Genomic DNA, 18,940 nt, shown 5'->3' with positions numbered 1-18,940 from the left:
TGGCAGCAGGATTTCGACCCTTTGTAATCAATCTTGCGAAAAGTCAACGTGGACACTTAGTCAAACCTTTCGAAATCCTTAAAAATAATGAAGTTGTGATAGTAAATATTGAATGATGTATTTTCACATAAATTACTGTATATGTCTTCATGATAAAAGCGAATTTATAATAATATCAAATCTTATTTATTTTTATGATAGTAAAAGTAACGACGCAAGCATTGACTTGCCGAGTCACCCAGCAAATCATAGTCACCTAGACGATGATGTGGGTAGGAGAATCCGTGCACCTCCCTTACCTTACGATTGTCAATAGGTACACGACGTTTACCATCTGCGATTTCGAAAAAAATCGCACGAGCCAATCGTAAGATGCATTAATCTTTTGCGATAAAGCTCATTTCCCCTTCTTCCATATGCTTAGTGTAAGCGACTGTCGTCCACTTATCCTAGGCAAGCACTAGCCCTAACAAAATAGCATGCTTGTAATCGTTCTTTACTAATAATGTGTCACAGAAAGATATACCAATCAATAGTCGATATAAATGAGCCATTGGCCACCTTCCACCAATCGCTCAAGTATAAATTACTATATATGTCTTCATCGATAAAAACACATTTGATAAAAGTTTAAATTACTATTGGCATTGACTTGCCGATTCACCTAGCAAATCGCTGCCACCTAGATGATGATGTGGGCAAGAGAACCTGCACGCCTCCCTTCCCCTACAACTTATCAATTTTGGGAAAGACCATACGAGCCAACCATAGGGGGTATCAATCTTTGGCGACAAAGCCCATTTCCCCTTCTTCTAGTTGCTTAGCATAGACGACCATCATATGCTTATCTCGGGCAAACACTAGGCCTAACAAACAACACGCATGCAGTCGTCCTTTGCTAATAATGCATCATAGGAATATTTATCAACCAACTATTGACATAAATGAGTTCTTAAGGGACACATGAGATGGCTCTAATAAGCCATCGGCCTCCCTCCACCGATCGCTCCCCCCAGCCTAAGGATGGAAGATAAGAAAAATCTTTACTATTCTCACTCCACTACTAATTTTACCATCGGAGGGATCGAGTTAGGACCCTCGACGACGATCAATTGTGTAGGGACCTCGATGAAACCAAAGCACACCTCGGGATGATGCAAAATCCATCTCGAATTGCATCATCGACCCCTCCTCATTGCAATCGCCTCTCGTGACCATCACGTCGACCACTTAGATGTGCTTGTACCTTTGGGATAGAATCAAGTCGTGTCGACCTCTCGATCAACGACATCAATACAGTAACATTTTAAGATATCAAATATTAAATATCAATAAAAAATATTGAATTGAGTTTATTTTTTATTCTTTAAGACAAATAATTCATTGTAATTCCAAAAAAGAGAGATTTTTTGGAAAGATATTCATATTTTTATATTTTTCAAAATACACTTTTTATTTGTCATAATTCCTTGAAATATTCCTAATAAAATAATTTGAGTAGGTATATTATACTATATAGATTCGTTTATAAATGAATGGGTTGTCATTTTGCTATATAGATCGGTTGAATCCCTCAAGTATAAGATTTAAATATCACTTAGAGGAATCGATTATTTTTAAATTTATAATATTTTTGACACCTCCATACCATAGAATTTATAAATTTATAATATTTTTGACACCTCCATATAATATTTTAAATTTATAATATTTTTAAATCGATTATTTTTGGACTAAAAAACCGATAGAAATCAAATTATATATAAAAATAATAGATTATCTTATTGATTTAAGAACAAAAACAACCCGATAATATTTTTATACTGGTATTTTTAAATATGCTTACGTACCACACCCGAGGAATTGGACAAGTTCATGAACCAATCTCAATGATATAATCAAATATGTGTGTGATGGACAAATAAATAATCATTATATTCGGAGAGATGTGTTGACCAATAACATTTTATTAATAAAAAGAAGGAAAAAAAAAGGAAGAAACGTGATTCATTGACCCACGACCGTTCCATGGAGATTCGACCTGGAGATTCCCCGAATCTCCGGATCTACCGATCCTGCATCTCGTCCGTTCAGTGAGTCAGTCGGACGACAAGAAATAGTCGTCATTTTCAGAGAGGTCATCAATGAGGTGAATCAATTCCAACTGTTGTCCAATCATCCGCCAACCTCCCATCAGTGCCTGCTGCGGTCGTCAGATTCCAACAGCGACTTTTCGTCCAAAATCTCATCGCCATTTTCCTTGGGTTTTAATACCTCGAAGATTCACCAACTGGCTTCCGCTTTCTTCTTTCAGAATTGCTCTGTGACTCTCCTCCGCAAGGTGAGTTCTTTGGCTTATCTACTCTTTAGACGGATCATGTCGCATGGAATCTTTGACTTGGATCCTTTTACCTTCGGCTTAGATGTTCTTGGATATGTTGTCATGTTCTCCCCAGGAAAATTTTGTTGGAAAGACTGGTTTTTTGTTGTTCAAGACCGAGGGTTTATTCTGACATGTGATTCCTTCTTTGGAGTTCCTTTCCATTCAAAGTATGCTAGGTTTTTTTTTATGTACCATTGTAATGATTTTACCCTTTTCTGATTGACTTTTACACTAGAAGTTCTTGAGTGCTGCTTCTAACTTCTATGACCACCATCGGTTTCTGTTAATGTGGCTTTGGCACCAGATTGTTGCTTGTGATTTTCATTCTCTTTTTTTTTTTTTTTTTCATTTTCGTTCCTGGAATATGGGTTGTTTTTATTCAGAAGAAAATAAGATTTAAAAGGAAATATTTTTGGAGTTGATTTGCAATAAGAAAACTCATGTGTGACGAACTTATTAATCTGATGCACTATTCTTCAGAATGTTTGTCAGATTCTGCTTTGCCCTCCATTAGTATATCATGGATGATGAATCAATAATGCAGATCTAGAGACAAAGGGTGTGACCATATGGTGACCTGCTTCGGTGTAATCACCGGATATTCAGCTATATTTGGATTGATCCTTGTTTGTACATTATGATTAAAGAAATAATTAAAATCGGTTTCCTTAACGGAGTGGACAATTTAGAAAATCAATTAATTAATTAATTAATCCAAAAATCAATTTTCATTTCTTTTCTTGAGAAGAACGTCTCTCTCCCTTCATATATAAAGCTGGTGAGGCTCCTCTTCTATTCTTCATTGGGGTAAAGAGGAGCCTAACAACCACCAGATACGAGGGAGGAGAGAAGCCTCCTTGAAAAAGAGAGGTTCTCTACCTTCCTCAGAATTAAATTTCTTTTGTTTACTATTTGAAAAAAAAAGAGGATGCATAAGTCTAACAATCAATTTTTTGGATTTTAGATTAGTCTTATGAGGATTTAAGGTCAGTTTAGTGATGTTCTAACTGAATTAAGTTTCCGAGTTAGTTGGACCAATTCAGCTAAGGTTTAGGTCAATTAAGGATTGGAATGAGAACGACACCTCATAAACTTATAATTTAAAAGTTTTATTTGAATTTTTTATTTGAAAATAATTAGTGATTTTTAAGAATTTAAAACTATCATCGATGATATTGATGTGATTATTACCATGTGGTATATGCAGCTATGATAAGTGATTCATATTTGAAGTGCCTTCGTAAAAGGAGCTTTAAGCTCATCATAATGCGGAACCACCAATGGAGCCTCACATGTTGTATATTAAGCATTGTAGATCATGATATTTTATTGTATGACTTCTTAGGATGTATATATGAATGAATGAATGAAACAAATGAGAATTAATGATTATGACATATGATAGATGAGGCCTTTATTTCTCTGCCAAGGGCCAGGATTAGTAGACTACCAAATATATTGACTAGACAGTTTCCTACTATTGGGAGGGGAACACAACTCATTTCGATAGACAAGAGACCACAACTCCATCCACTCTTGAGAGTGCGATATGAGTTCTTTTCATCTGCCATTAGGAGAATATAAAACTCATTTCTTTTTATTCGTTGTTGGAAGAGTACTCCATTGGGTATCCGATATCTGCCTATGTTTTATGTGAAATTACTTGACAGTTATTGAGATATGTTGCATGAGATGCATGATTGTGTTTATTTCATAAGAATTATTATTGTTTTATCTTGTTTTTTAATCTTTGGAGGTTCTACCTAGCATAATTGCTTATATGATTTTGTTTTTTATTTATATTTATCCGTAGAGAAAATTCTGACTTGTATTAAATTTGATACTTGGGTGGAGGAGACTTCTTTATGGTTAAGTAGCACCACCAAGTTCCAGCAATTGTTTTAGTCGATAATGTTCAGTATTGTAAAGATAAGAATATTAAATTTAGTGAAAAAAATTACCTATGTAGTTATGGAGTTTGATGTGGTAATCTATTCACAATATAATTTTCTTAGTACAGAGTTAAAACATTTTGGGATGTGACAGTGAATCTTTCAGGTATCTATCTTTGGCTCTTCCTCTGATCAAGAACTAGTACTGAAGATGTACCTGGTACAAGATAAAGGAGGTGCTATTGCACTTATGTTGGCTGCCCTTTTATTCTTGGGCACCTGGCCTGCTGTTCTGACTCTTTTAGAGCGGAGGGGTCGTCTTCCTCAACACACTTACCTTGACTACTCCATAACCAATCTCCTGGCTGCTGTGATCATAGCCCTAACACTTGGCCAGATTGGCGACAGCACACCTGAGATGCCAAATTTCATTACCCAGCTTGGTCAGGTTATTTCATGCCCTCTAGTTTTAGTTGACATTTTATTTTTCTTCTCTTAGATTCAAGTACCTTCTTGATTCTGTACACTTGTAGAAGAATTGTTAGCAAGAGGAAATCCTGTTTGTATTATAAAAGTATCTAACTGCACAGTGAATTGGAGAATTTTGAATTCTTCTGCTTTTAACATGTCAAACAATTGCTAGGTGACATCAACTTTTTGTTTCAATCAGTTTTATTTTTTTTTTAAATTGAGTCTTTTGCTTAAGATCAAAGGTGAGTGGGCTTATAATCCAGTTCTAGCATTATATGTTGCTTAAACTGCATGCTACTTTGATTTTAAAAATTCATTTCAATACCTGTTTATTCTTCTGTAAAATAATCATTTTTGAAAATGGTTTCTGGACATAGTAGGTTTCTTTCCACATAATTTAGTTACCCGGCACTCTATTTCAATTGTTGATAACTTCTTGACAGAATGATTCAATTTCTTGTGACTAAATTTAGATAATGAATATTTGCAGGATAACTGGCCTTCAACCTTGTTCGCAATGGCAGGTGGAATTGTTCTTAGTCTTGGGAATTTATCAACACAGTATGCATGGGCATATGTTGGTCTTTCAGTAACAGAAGTTATAAGTTCAAGTATAACCGTAGTTATTGGTAAATACCTCATGCCATCTAAAGGTTTAGTTAATTGAACAACTTCTATTTTACTTACTTTATAGAATTTATTTTATTTTACTTAATAGAATAGAGGGAAAGATTGTTCGGATGATTTTTTTAATTGAATATTTTCTCTTTAGATCCCATGTGTTTGCAACATAATTTTACAGTCTGTTTCTTATTTAACTTGTTATAGTTCCTAAATCAGATGTGTGTGCCATAGTACTTGAAGTTTCGGACGCCTTAAGGTAGTGACTGATAAATCATAGTATACTCTTTGTGATATTATAGGAAAAGAAGAATGAGAAACACTCTTATGCTTTAACATTATCTCGAATTTCATCATCAGCCCAGATTAGGGATTTTTTTAGCATTTCATGGGCTAGAATTATCCAACAAGATGACCTAATATTTCTAGGATGTCTTGATCTATTCCTTTCCATCTTGAAAACAAGCCTGAACTATGTAGTGGAAACTCATTGGTCCACTACATTGAATGTACTTCAATTCTTAATTAGGGAAGATTGCTCTAGAATGCATATTGTTTCTCCTTCTTAGTGTGTTTTAGCTAAACTCGTCTCCATTGTCTGAAATGCAGGAACTACATTGAACTATTTTCTTGATGATCGTATTAACAGAGCTGAGATTCTTTTCCCTGGAGCTGCTTGCTTTCTTGTTGCGGTTTGTCTGGGATCTGCAGTTCACTCTTCAAATGCTGCAGACAACACAAAGAAACTTAGTGGATCATCAAGTAACTCCACGTCCCAAACTTGGTATAGTGTCCTCATGAACTAATGTTCTTTTTATCCATTTAATACCTGTAAGGACTAGGAAATCTAAAGGGAAAAAATAATTAAATTTGTTAACTTCACTGACATGATCATTAGCAAGGATAGATCAAAGATATCTAGGAGAATTATGCCCATAGCAAAAAAATTAAATGGGCCTTGTTTAATTATTATGGGCAGCTATAATTAATTACATTTTCCTTTCCCCCAATCCCAAATCATCAGATGAGATAATTTCTAGCAAATAATTTTGGTATCCTAGTTTATGGGTACATCACATCTTTGTTCCTTAGCCAAGGTATTTTACCATTCAGCTACCTCCATCCATAATTGCCAACAAGATAGAATGGCATTTTATGATGCACTTTTCTTTTGTACAAACTATTGCTAAGTTTGTGCCATGTTGTTTACATGCCCATCAATATGTACCATCTGTTTGTGATGTTATCATTGACACTGCTAGAAATTTGTAGAATAAATATCTAATAGTTGTGCTTTTTTGAAATGCGATCAAAATTTTTTCCTTTGAATTGTTCTGAGTTTGGTTGTCAATTAAGATCAACTTTTACTCGTTTGTAGCAATTCTAGGGATCAAGAAGTCAGCAAGAATTTACCAGACAAAGGTTCTACTTTGAGTATATGTTTCTTAGTTTTAAAGCATAACTTCCAGCATTCTCTGTTCTAAGTTGTTTTTCTTAAATTCTCTGGCTGTAGATGAACCCAGGGACTTGGAAGATGGAGGTTTGGTTTCTGGCTCTAATATCAATAGTGAGAAAGCAAAAGTTGGAACTGCAGAATTCCTTATACAGCTTGAGAACAAAAGATCTATTAAGGTCAGCGATCATACAGAATTCCTGTCGAGATCATGTACATATATTTTTAATAAAAATATTTTAAAAAGAATATATAAGCTTGATGTAGACAAGAATATTTTAGAAAAAGGACAAACAGGAATATTACCTAGCAACCACACATGATTGTTCACTGGCATGCAGTATTAGCCATATCGATCTGTGCATATAATGCTCCAAAATATGCGTTCAAGAAGTCTTGCATACATTGGAACAATTTAACAATTATTTTACACAAAAGAATAAAGTTGTATGAGACCAGATTTTATCTATATACATGCACTTGATTTTTATGTGCATCTGTTTGCTTTGTCAAATTCCTGTAGTTTGAATTGTTTAATATTCTGAAGCCTATGCTGCTGCAATGGCCAGATATACTCTTCTTGGTAAATGGTCAGATCCAAGGTCCTCATGCATTTGGATTATTTACATGCATTGAAGACACACACATTATCTCAGATTGATCAGTGATCATGTCTATTTACAGGTGATAGGGTCTAATACATTTCTAGGTCTCAGCATCGTATTCTTTGCTGGCATTTGCTTCTCACTCTTCTCTCCAGCATTCAACTTGGCCACCAATGATCAATGGCACACATTAAACCAAGGTGTGCCACACCTTGTGGTCTACACAGCATTCTTCTACTTCTCCAGCTCCTGTTTCATTGTTGGGATCGGTCTGAACATCTACTTTCTATACAAGCCGGTACTCGGTCTTCCGAGATCATCATTCACTGCTTATCTCAAGGATTGGAAGGGCAGGCACTGGGCTCTGCTGGCTGGATTGCTATGTGGTTTCGGAAATGGCTTTCAATTTATGGGTGGGCAAGCTGCTGGATATGCTGCAGCTGATTCTGTTCAGGTTAGTGTATTATAGTACATTTTCTGACAAGCTATATGCAGTTGTGAGCTGTAACATTGCTGAAATATTCTCTTTTTCTTTCCAAAGAAGAATCTTATAATCATAGACAAACCTAGTTTGGCCAATCATGAATTGAAAATGACCTTACCTCTCTTTTAGTATGTGGACCCTGTAACCAGTAAAGAGCCATAATAGATTCCAGGATTATTTTCAAAGTGTTTAAGCTGAGTTGATTTACAGAATCCTAATTTTCTATAATTATTTACCAATTAAAGAAACAAAAACAATCAAGTTACATGTTTTTTTATTTTACATGGATTCTGGGAAATTATTTTCTGCTGTGTACAATGTTTTGCTGTAAAACTTGGATGCATGAAAAACCTTATTTCCACAACTTCATAGTAAAACTCACTTTAATGCCCTCTTGATCATGTATATGCTCCTTCTAGTCTTGTCTTCCAGAAAAAAAGAATTCTAGTTTGAACAAGTAGATATCTTTTCAATGTATCCATGAAGAAATGAATTAAGCATGAAAATGGAAAATGAAGTATTCAATCGGTGTAACTAGATTTTCATAACCTCACAATCAGCTAGATGATGAAAACAATTTCTGCGCTTTATTAAATATGTTAGGCAACAAAAGAAAATTACTTGTAGCCAATAATGGTACCAAAAGAAAAATAAAAAAGTTCATATAAACTGATTTAAATATTGTTTCTAACTATTTCTTTGTATGAATCAGGCATTGCCACTTGTAAGCACATTCTGGGGCATTGTCCTTTTCGGAGAATATCGAAGGTCTTCGAGGAGGACATATGTGTTGCTTGTGAGCATGCTCTTTATGTTCGTCGTTGCTGTGGGTGTTCTGATGGCTTCATCTGGGCACAGAAAAAGTTGATGCAAATTTGCAAAGGACAACATCTAATTCTCTTTGATGAGGTCGTTTTGGTATCTCCTTAACTCATCAAGAACTGCTCTTCATGTGTAGATTGGCACACTCTCCATTCCATAAGGTTTACAGTGGAAAGTTAACCTTATGAACCAAACAAAAGGTCTTCAAATAGCCACGTTTGTGTTTGTTAGCACTTGTCTCGTGCAAAGTATTTGTGAAGAACATATCTATCACTGCATGTTGTGGACAAGAACTGAATGAATGATGCAGATGGAGGATTGCAATTGCTATCTTTTATGGATACTGTAATCCGGGGAACATCCAACTTCTACATTGTGATAGAACATCCAACGACCATATTGATCATGCAAAAATCTACTCCTTTTTATGTCCACAATGTTAAAAGAATGTTGACCTTTGTGATTTGTGTGGTTTTGAGGATTTTTTATCATGCACTTGATGATGTGTTTGAAATGGGAGATGACAAGACAGCATACGCATGTATCTATTGACTATGAAAGCAATAATGATGTTTGACATTTACTTGAGTTCATAATAATAAATTATCTATCTGTATTTGTTCCGAAATAAGATTGTAAATTAAAAGATCAAAAGAAAAGGCTTTGAAAAATTGAGATTAAATGATGTGGAAGTTGTAAAGGTTAGTCCTTTTTTTTTCTATTATAATTTATTTACAAATGACCAAGAATATTTGAAAGGTTTTTAAATAAGATGATGTGGATGTTGTAAAGGTAAAGCTTTTTTCTAAAATGTTAAAGTTATATGCTTCCATATTGGTCCCAACAGAGATACTAAAAAAAAAAAGTATTCAAAAGGTATATTATTTAGATGATGTGAAAATTGCAAAAATAAATATTTGCTTTAAATATAATTTTTTTATAAAATAATAATTTTATTTCACAAAAGAAGATTCTAATGGGAAAATTAAACAATTTATTAAAAAATATGTGCTACCTATGAATAGAGTTTAGATTATTTGATGTGAAAATTGTATAGTCAAATATTTACCAATAATAAAAATGCCTTTCTTTTTAAAAAAGTTATTAGTCAAAATAAGCATCTAATGAAAAATGAAATAAATTAATAAAATGCTTGCTAGAGGAAGAGCTAAGATTCTTTTAATGACTAGACCATGTGAAAATTGTAAAAGTAAATCTTTTTTACAAAATTATAATTTTATTAATATTTTTAATTTTTATTGGTCAAAATAAGACTCTAATGGAAAATTAAAAAAAATCATCATACAACTCTATCATTCTATAAATTAATTTTCCAAAAAAAAAATTAAAACTAAATATTTTAATTAATACATTTTATTGTTTTTATTTTTATATGAATAATTATTTTTATTAATTAACTTGAAGGAGGGTTTATACCTCCAACCCTTGTGGCTAGCAGCCACACACTCTAACCAACTTAACTATTCCAGCTATATAATTTTTCTATTTTTAATTTATATAAACTATTGTATTATTCTTACCTTCAACATCATAAATATATATTTTTTGGACAAACAAATTAATTCAAGATATGATACACATGCTTCAATTTTTTCACCTCTAAAACTAAGTAGACTCCAACCACTACAGGTGCAAATTATAAACCATTGGATGTATCTTATACTTATTTTGAAGAAATATATACAAACATACAAATTATGGCTACTATGATTATATAGTAAATCCACTTCAAAAGTTATTTATACCTTTAATCTTTTCTCTTTTACTTACATTTATTCATTAATAAGATGAGTGCTATACTAAGGATTTTTTTTTTTATTTGGATGATAATAGTTGAAATTATCTTTCTTCATTATTTTTTTACTTGATTATCATTTTCCTATTCCTCCTTTCTTGTAAGGCAAGATAAGAATATCATGTAGTTTCTTGAAAGCATAAGCATATCCACTTGCACATACTTCACATTTAGCTGTCTTGCAAATCATGGCCCCATACACAATAACTCATCAAAAGATCTTATTTTGTTGGATTTATAAATAAATCCAACAAAATATTGCATTTTTCCTTATAATTTTTGATATATTATTACTCTAAATTTTAATTCATCTGAGAAAAAAATGGAATAATCATGGCTAATTGTAACAATGCTAACTAATGTTAATGAAAAAGCATATATAACCATCTAAAATATCCAAATAATTAACAACAAATGTTAATTAACTTTTATATATATATATATATATATATATATATATATATATATGCTCCAAGATGCGACGATTCGATTCCATTCTCGTCAATCACCACTAAAAAATCTCAGTGTTTTTGTTCCCCGATCGTTTTCATCCTTCCTGCTGCAAAAAAGATGTTGTCTTGACGATCCAGACAAGCTACTGTTGATCGCCCAACCATCAGGTGAGCTCCGCTTCCTGCTGAAGATTTTACAGAGGTTTCTATCTCGTTTTGCTTAATTTGCATGTCTTCCGAGGATGCTAATGCTTAAAGATTGCTTTTTTGCGCCTTTTCTTGAGCAAAGGAGCTTCAGTTCTTGAAGGGGCTTTTGATCTCGTGTGTTACATTGGGGAGCTTCGAGGCTGGGGTTGCGCGATGAGGCTCCGGGGCTTGAATCTGTTGGTGATGATCCTCGCGACCCTGTTGAGCTCTGGTGCAGGCAAGCCCAGCGGCGAGCAGGCCCTTTCGAGAATTGAGATACACAAGACCACTCTCGCCCTCCATGATTCGGCTTACGTCGAGGCCTCTCCTCGTGTTCTCGGATTGCAGGTATTGTCCGATGCTGTTAGGTTGAATCACGAAAGCAGCAAGGTGATACTCTTGAATTCATGTGATGAATTCCAATGATTCTATGCGCTTATTATGCTTCATCTTTAATCTTAACATTACTCATATATGATATGCATATGGATGGTTCTATGCACTTATGATGCTTAATCTTTAATCTTAATATTACTCATATATGATATGCATATGGTTGCTTCTGCTTCAATTTCAAGGCTGATTGTTTCATGTTAAAAGGTAAAATCAGCAAAAATAGAATATCATTTAGCAGAAATAATGTTTTTCTTCTTTTTTCAAGCAACTGCTTTTTTATAGCATAGAAATATACAAAGAATGAAGTAAATAACTGAACAACCATCTCTTTGATATGGATGAATTTCTCTGTTTGTTTTGGCTGTGCCTCATCTGGTTCTTTCGTTTTCATTTTGTGGCCTACTTATGCCAAACAACAGTCATGTGTTCACAAGAATGCTTGAATTGATTCAAACATGATTGTATATGTTATAACTTTATCAATCAAGGAACCAATGTAGAACATTTTCCAATTTCACAATCTCATGGAATATGTGATATATTGCAGGGTCAAAACAGTGACTGGGTGACTTTACAGTATAGTTATCCAAGTCCATCAAATGACGATTGGATTGGAGTTTTCTCTCCTGCAAGTTTCAGGTACAAGTATCTTATGTATCAATTTGGACTTGTATTAGTGAATATATTCCTGGATGATGCAAAAGGAACAAACACTAAAGGAAATTTCTGATTGGAAATTTTTTTTGTTTTATAGTACTAGTGATAAAACTTTTTTGAGAAAATTTTTACTCGTTATATGAATTCCTAGATGTTAAAATAATTGTTTGGCTACAAATGTTAGGCGAACACAATAGTTCAAAAGCAATTTCCAAAGATGACTTATTTTAAGTAAATGCAACGATTTATGATTTGGTACCGCTGCTTCACAATTAGCTGATATCTCATTTGAGTTTCAGTTCTTCCATCTGTCTGCCGGAAAATCCAAAAGAAAGTCCTCCACTGCTATGCACTGCACCTATCAAGGTTTTTCTCTCGTCACACAATAAATACAAGACTTTGATGCTTTAACTGTAAGATAGATGTAGAATATAATCATCAACTCATCCATGTTTTGCAGTACCAATATGCAAATTATACCACCTCAGACTACCGCAATACAGGAAAGGGATCATTGAAGCTTCAGCTAATCAATCAGAGAGAGGATTTCTCCTTTGCACTATTTTCTGGAGGGCTCTCAAATGTATACGTTGAGACTGAATTTTATTTGTGTTTCTCAATAAAGCATCAGCCTCAAAATCGAGTATTGTTGGGTTCATTATTTCTTAGATCGGAACTTCATAGCCAGAAAGCAAGCTTTTTTCTTTAGTTTGATGAGCCTTTTATTTCTGAAAATTTGGCTAGGAAGAATCTTTTGTAATGCAAATTATTAACAATTACTTTATTTTGTGCCTACTTTGATTTGCTGCTTTAGTTGATTTCCTGCATCACTTAGGGAGTAGGGAGTAAGGATTCTTTTTTCCTGTTTTTAAAAATTAGATATAAGAAAATAATTTTTAACCTAATCAGACTGACAATTTTATAGATTTTGACAAACAAGACTTGTCCTCTCACTTCCAGTTATTAATTACTACTATAAGCTAATGTTGGTTTCATACTTTCTATCATTGCAACAGCCAAAGTTGGTTGCTGTCTCGAAAAAAGTAACTTTTGCAAATCCAAAAGCACCAGTGTACCCTAGGCTGGCTCAAGGAAAGTTGTGGAATGAAGTAAGTATTGCTTACATTTCTTTCTGTAGCTAAATGATGCCTATATACAGTTATGCTTGAAATTGAGGCCACAGTTCCCTAGATTCTATTGAATTATGATCTGAATAACTAATCACTCTGTACTTTTTTCTTATTTCTGCAATACGCAGTAGCATATATATAAACCATGCAGAGTACTTCCACTTTCACTTCAGATTTGTCATGCCTGTTATTAGTTGACATTGATGGCAGATCATGTTTAAGCAATGAGAATAGATAAGTGATATTGCACCAGAAAAAAAGTTATACGTCCATAATGCCCTGCTTATATTCTTTAAGTTAAAACACCTACCAGAAGTGAAAAGTTCCAAGTCTCTACATGCTTGATAGGATATTTTTTCTTTGAGGGGATATACTTGATAGGATTTCAAGACAATACTTTCTTTCAAGCTTGTTGGACATCATTGCATTTTCCTTTTCTGTACACATTCTTCCTTGCAATTTCATGTTCAAAAGGTGTGTGACAAAATGTTCATTTTTCAGATGAGTGTTACATGGACAAGTGGATATGGAATTAATGAAGCAGAACCTTTTGTTGAATGGGGTGCACGAGGAGATTCACAAGTCCGCTCCCCAGCTGGGACATTAACTTTCAGTCGTAACAGCATGTGTGGTTTGTAATTTTTCCTTTGCTCTGGAAGGCCGTCTTTATCTCTTTAGGGATCAAGTGAAAAACTAGAAGTCATCTCTAGAACCTCTTACATATTTAGGTTTTCAAAATTCCTCAGGTAGATCTGTTGGTTGCAGACTAGAGTCATTTGTCTTGGTTATTATTATTATGACCTGGGCCTGATGGGCTAACTGGCCTATCAATTTCGTTTGGTCTAAACCACTGACCAAAATGCTTAAGCTGAAGTTGATAGTAATACACTCATCAGACCCTTATAAGCCAATCTTAGTCTTGCCCACTTTCGATGTGGGACTAATCAGGGATGTTACAATCACCCCCACTCAAAGGCCCCAACATAACCCAGATCAGACCCTAGCATAGTGCATGTGAGGCGTAGCCCTTTCCTACTCGAGCCCCCTCACTATGCTCAAATGCTAGGTCGGCTCTAATACCAAATATTATGACCCGAGCCTGATGGGCTAACTAGCCTATCAACTTCGTTTGGTCTAAACCACTGACCAAAATGCTTAAGCTGAAGTTGATAGTAGTACACTCATAACCCAGATCAAACCCTAGCACAGTGCATGTGAGGCGTAGCCCAGTGGTGGCTCCACGCCGTGACGAGTCCTCTGACTTCGTCTACGGGTAGCCCTTTCCTACTCGAGCCCCCGCACTATGCTCAAATGCTAGGTCGGCTCTGATACCAAATATAATGACCCGAGCCTGATGGGCTAACTAGCCTATCAACTTCGTTTGGTCTAAACCACTGACCAAAATCCTTAAGCTGAAGTTGATAGTAGTACACTCATCAGACCCTTATAAGTCAATCTTAGTCTTGCTCACTTTCGATGTAGGACTAATCAGGGATGTTACAATTATGCTGAATATCTGTTGAAGCTAGTCAAATGTGATGCAACATGTCTAATTTTCCCATTGTTATAGATAACTTGTTTGTATTCCATCTATAGTCTCAATATAGGATTGTGCTTGGAAAGTTTGTTGCATGTACTTTGACTTGTCAATAAGATATAATATGAGCATAAAATCTCCATTCTTGAAATAGAAACTTGATCTATCATAGTCAGAAGCGAGTAGATTTGACCTTTCAAGTAAGACAACATTTAAAAAGATTTTGTAATAATGTGCTCTATGGTTAATATGTTTATGACTGCATTTGCCTTCTCCCATGAGCAAGTTAGATTTACAATTATTTGCTTGGTTGCACTTACAGGTGCACCTGCTCGGACAGTGGGTTGGCGAGATCCTGGTTTCATACACACTAGTTTTCTGAAGGACTTATGGCCTAATAAAATGTAAATATCATAGTTTCATCTTAATGTTTCCAGTCCATTTATCATTTGTTTATCTATTATCAGAGGGAGGTTCTTCCACAAGTATTCTAATGAGTCATACCTTTTACGTTGTAGGTATACTTACAAATTGGGTCATAAATTGATCAATGATTCATATGTTTGGAGCCGGTCATACAGCTTTAAAGCATCTCCATATCCTGGGCAAGATTCTTTACAGCAGGTTGTCATTTTTGGTGATATGGGAAAGGTAATGATCTTGGTTAGTTTTGGTGTGCATTTAATAAAGACATTATTTAGACTCAATCGCTGGTTGTTGACAGTTTATTTTCCTCTACTTGTGATGTAGACCAATGGTATTTAGCCTATTTTTGGAATGAACTTTGTTTTTCTCAGAAGCTGCAGCATATTCATGTCCTTACCAAATTATATGTTTAACCCAAAGAAACATATGAAGTATATTTAGATGTTCAGATATATATATATATATATATATATATATATATATATATATATATATATATATATATATATATATATATATATATATATATATATAATATGATCAATTCACCAAAAACATTAAAAAATAGATTAGTGGTCATTAAACCTTGAGAATACATGGATTTGTGTTCATATCCACCAGCTTAACATACATTTGAGTTGGATAGTTTGCACCTAGGTTCCACAAACTACAAAGTAATATTGCTTCCTGACTTTAGTTGATTTGGCTTTGATAATAATCTTTGGATTATCTTTCACTTGTGCTTTTCAAGTGTATTACTCACAGGATATGATTCGCCTTGAAGATCTTGAGTTCAACAGTAATACATAGTAAGAAGAAGATTTGATGTGATCTGAGTCAGTTGATGTACTGGAAAATAAAGTAACAAATCTATGGTAAATAGTGTTAACTAGACTATAATGTGCATATATATGAATCATGTTTGATGTATATCCTAATGTTACTTGCACTTATTGAACTCTGTGATTATAGATCCTAAATACCAACTGATTATGAAATTAGTAATAGTTCATGTTTTCCCATTATTAGCACATATCATATCGAACTCATTACCAAGGTCCGCCGTACCATACCATACCAGAGTTTCGACTCGGGCTCGGTATGGTACGGTACCGGTGTACCGATACTGTAGCAGTGCTACAGTGTAGCACTGTAGCACTGTAGCGGTACAGGACGGTCCGCGTACCGAATACCTGGCGGACCGGTACGTACCGCCCGATATAGCCAGTACGCTTTGGTACGGCAGACACTGCTCATTACAATAATTCTCCTAGTATGATTATGATACCAAACTGGCATTGAGATATCCATGCATCACTGTTTGCAAAAGTTACTGAAAAATATTATTACAAATAAGACCTTTCAAGGCTCTTTTCTCATGCAATTAATCGTCTTACACGATAAGAGAACATAGTTTTCATCTGAGCTGTGGCAGAAGATGCTTGAATAGGAGCACATGCTATAACTTTGCAATTTTTCTCTCTACTTCCTGGGCATAAGATGGTTTTCTGTTTTGGCTTTCTTTACCAGGCTGAGGCTGATGGTTCAAATGAGTACAACAACTTCCAGCCTGGCTCTCTTAACACTACTTATCAGCTTATCAAGGACCTAAAGAACATTGACATAGTTCTCCACATTGGTGATATCTGCTATGCAAATGGTTATATCTCACAATGGGACCAATTTACCTCGCAGATTGAACCTATTGCTTCAGTTTTGCCTTATATGATTGGAAGGTTAGTTTATAAGTTACTTGTATCACCATGAAAACTGGAAATGACAATGTTTCATCCTCATCTTGCAGAGGTAACCATGAACGGGACTGGCCCGGGACAGGATCATTCTATCAGAATACAGATTCAGGTGGAGAATGTGGTGTACTGTCTGAAACTATGTTTTATGTTCCTGCCGAAAACAGAGCAAAGCTTTGGTATCACTCTGCAGACATATACTAATTTTTGTTCCCTTATGACAGCTATTGTTTGCATCATACGGTTTGAATTTGTGTATGAATTAATTGCCATCCAGTTTACTTAAGTGTGGTGTTCTACATCAAATAACAAAATCGAGTTTTTGTCGAATGGTCTTGATGTTGGATTTCTTACTCAGTGGCATGCACTGTTCCTTTCTAATTTTCCATCCTATTCTAAAGCTTAATTGTTCTTAACTTAGATATGCCATCTCATAAGTTCTCCAGCTAACAGTATGCATCAGTAAGCATAAAATGAATTACTTATGTTGGGGATTTAGTTTTTTCTACTATTTTTGCTGATTTGAGCAAGGCAGATTATTGAACTCGTGTTTTTATCTCCCTTAGTCTCCTATGATGCAATCTAAAAGTCTTTTACTGTGTTTTCAGGCATTCGATCGATTATGGCATGTTCCACTTCTGTATAGCTGATATTGAACTCGTGTTTTTATCTCGCTGAGTCTCCTAGGATGCAATCTAAAAGCTTTTTAACTGTGTTTTCAGGTATTCGACCGATTATGGCATGTTCCACTTTTGTATAGCTGACACTGAGCATGACTGGAGACCAGGAACCGAGCAATACAGCTTCATCGAACATTGCTTGTCAACAGTTGATAGACAGAAACAACCATGGTTGATCTTCCTTGCTCACCGGGTTCTTGGTTACTCTTCTGCCGATTTCTATGGTGATGAAGGAACATCTGAGGAGCCTATGGGAAGAGAAAGCCTTCAAGAACTCTGGCAGAAGTACAAGGTTGACATTGCCTTTTTTGGACATGTACACAACTATGAAAGAACATGCCCGGTCTATCAGGTACACATCTTACAACCAGTCCTTCGACATCAAATATACGTTACGAGTTCTATCAGATGAACACCAAGAGCATGTTCTTGTCTGTTGCAGAACACCTGCATACGGAACGGATCGAACTATTACAGTGGCCCCTTCGAAGCAACCACACATGTAGTTGTCGGAGGTGGAGGTGCCAGCCTTGCTGACTTCACCACGGTCCGAGCGAGATGGAGTTACTATCAAGACCATGACTACGGGTTCGTAAAGCTCACAGCCTTCAACCATTCGATGCTGCTACTCGAGTACAAAAGGAGCAGCGATGGAAGGGTCTACGATCACTTCATCATCTCCCGGGATTATCGTGATGTTCTCGGTTGTGCCGTCGACAGTTGCTCAAGAACAACCCTGGCTTCTTGAACATGGCCACTGAGGCTGCATCGATCTCCATGGAGGAAAAGTCATCTGTTATTATGGTTGATACTCATTTACGTCGCATGTTGATCGATTCTTCTGTGGTGATTCAGAATTCGTATTGTTCTGGGAAACAGAAATCTCAGAGTAAGGATTTGGTAGATGCGAACTTTCACCGTCTGCCTCTTTAGCTTGCGTCCACTAGAACATGATACGATGAGATTAACGCTTTTAGAGTCTCTTTCAAGCACTCCATTCTTGGTGAATGAAATGTCAACCCAACCACATAAGAAGATTTAGCTCGTGTTAAGCATTATCGCCTCTACCATGGAAAATGAGTCTGATACATCACCATCGGATCAATCGCCAATATCTAACCATAAAATTCAATACCATCAATATTCGATGTGTTATCCGATATGTCACTACCATACCA

General features: G+C 35.2%; 2 protein-coding genes across 5 annotated transcripts; both read left to right on the top strand.

Annotated features, from left to right (window-relative positions):
- The first annotated feature begins 2,176 nt into the window (after positions 1 to 2,176).
- Positions 2,177 to 9,310, top strand: LOC103978417 (ureide permease 2). Of its 4 annotated transcripts, none has more exons than XM_009394197.3 (8): positions 2,177 to 2,341; positions 4,442 to 4,723; positions 5,237 to 5,375; positions 5,977 to 6,151; positions 6,746 to 6,789; positions 6,881 to 6,999; positions 7,505 to 7,879; positions 8,622 to 9,310. In XM_009394197.3, the coding sequence occupies exons 2-8, from the start codon at positions 4,487 to 4,489 to the stop codon at positions 8,775 to 8,777; spliced, it is 1,245 nt and encodes a 414-aa protein (XP_009392472.1). In that variant the 5' UTR covers positions 2,177 to 2,341; positions 4,442 to 4,486; the 3' UTR covers positions 8,778 to 9,310. The 4 variants fall into 4 exon arrangements, with proteins under 4 accessions (XP_009392472.1, XP_009392473.1, XP_009392474.1 ...); XM_009394198.3 differs by having other exon boundaries at positions 2,204 to 2,341; positions 4,430 to 4,723; XM_065099747.1 differs by lacking the exon at positions 2,177 to 2,341 and adding an exon at positions 2,453 to 2,550.
- A 1,719-nt stretch (positions 9,311 to 11,029) lies between these two features.
- On the top strand, positions 11,030 to 18,759 carry LOC135607727 (probable inactive purple acid phosphatase 1). Its single transcript, XM_065099745.1, has 13 exons — positions 11,030 to 11,167; positions 11,289 to 11,533; positions 12,129 to 12,220; positions 12,538 to 12,604; positions 12,699 to 12,821; positions 13,255 to 13,347; positions 13,870 to 13,999; positions 15,228 to 15,309; positions 15,424 to 15,556; positions 16,862 to 17,067; positions 17,136 to 17,261; positions 17,805 to 18,114; positions 18,205 to 18,759. The coding sequence occupies exons 2-13, from the start codon at positions 11,360 to 11,362 to the stop codon at positions 18,508 to 18,510; spliced, it is 1,842 nt and encodes a 613-aa protein (XP_064955817.1). The 5' UTR covers positions 11,030 to 11,167; positions 11,289 to 11,359; the 3' UTR covers positions 18,511 to 18,759.
- Positions 18,760 to 18,940: the final 181 nt, after the last annotated feature.

This window comes from Musa acuminata, chromosome BXJ2-3, assembly GCF_036884655.1.
Source record: "Musa acuminata AAA Group cultivar baxijiao chromosome BXJ2-3, Cavendish_Baxijiao_AAA, whole genome shotgun sequence".
Lineage (NCBI taxonomy): Eukaryota > Viridiplantae > Streptophyta > Magnoliopsida > Zingiberales > Musaceae > Musa > Musa acuminata.
Note: the sequence above shows the minus strand (reverse complement) of the source record. Positions and strands in the feature narration are given on the sequence as shown.

What these genes read in the sequence shown, in the direction of transcription:
- LOC135607727 (XM_065099745.1), top strand. Translation starts at nt 11,360, where the DNA reads ATGAGGCTCCGGGGCTTGAATCTGTTGGTGATGATCCTCGCGACCCTG. An exon ending in TTTCTGGAGGGCTCTCAAAT is followed by an intron (nt 12,822 to 13,254) that starts GTATACGTTGAG and finishes TCATTGCAACAG; the next exon opens with CCAAAGTTGGTTGCTGTCTC. An exon ending in TTGCCTTATATGATTGGAAG is followed by an intron (nt 17,068 to 17,135) that starts GTTAGTTTATAA and finishes CTCATCTTGCAG; the next exon opens with AGGTAACCATGAACGGGACT.
- LOC103978417 (XM_009394197.3), top strand. Translation starts at nt 4,487, where the DNA reads ATGTACCTGGTACAAGATAAAGGAGGTGCTATTGCACTTATGTTGGCT. An exon ending in TCATTACCCAGCTTGGTCAG is followed by an intron (nt 4,724 to 5,236) that starts GTTATTTCATGC and finishes GAATATTTGCAG; the next exon opens with GATAACTGGCCTTCAACCTT. An exon ending in CAAGAATTTACCAGACAAAG is followed by an intron (nt 6,790 to 6,880) that starts GTTCTACTTTGA and finishes CTCTGGCTGTAG; the next exon opens with ATGAACCCAGGGACTTGGAA.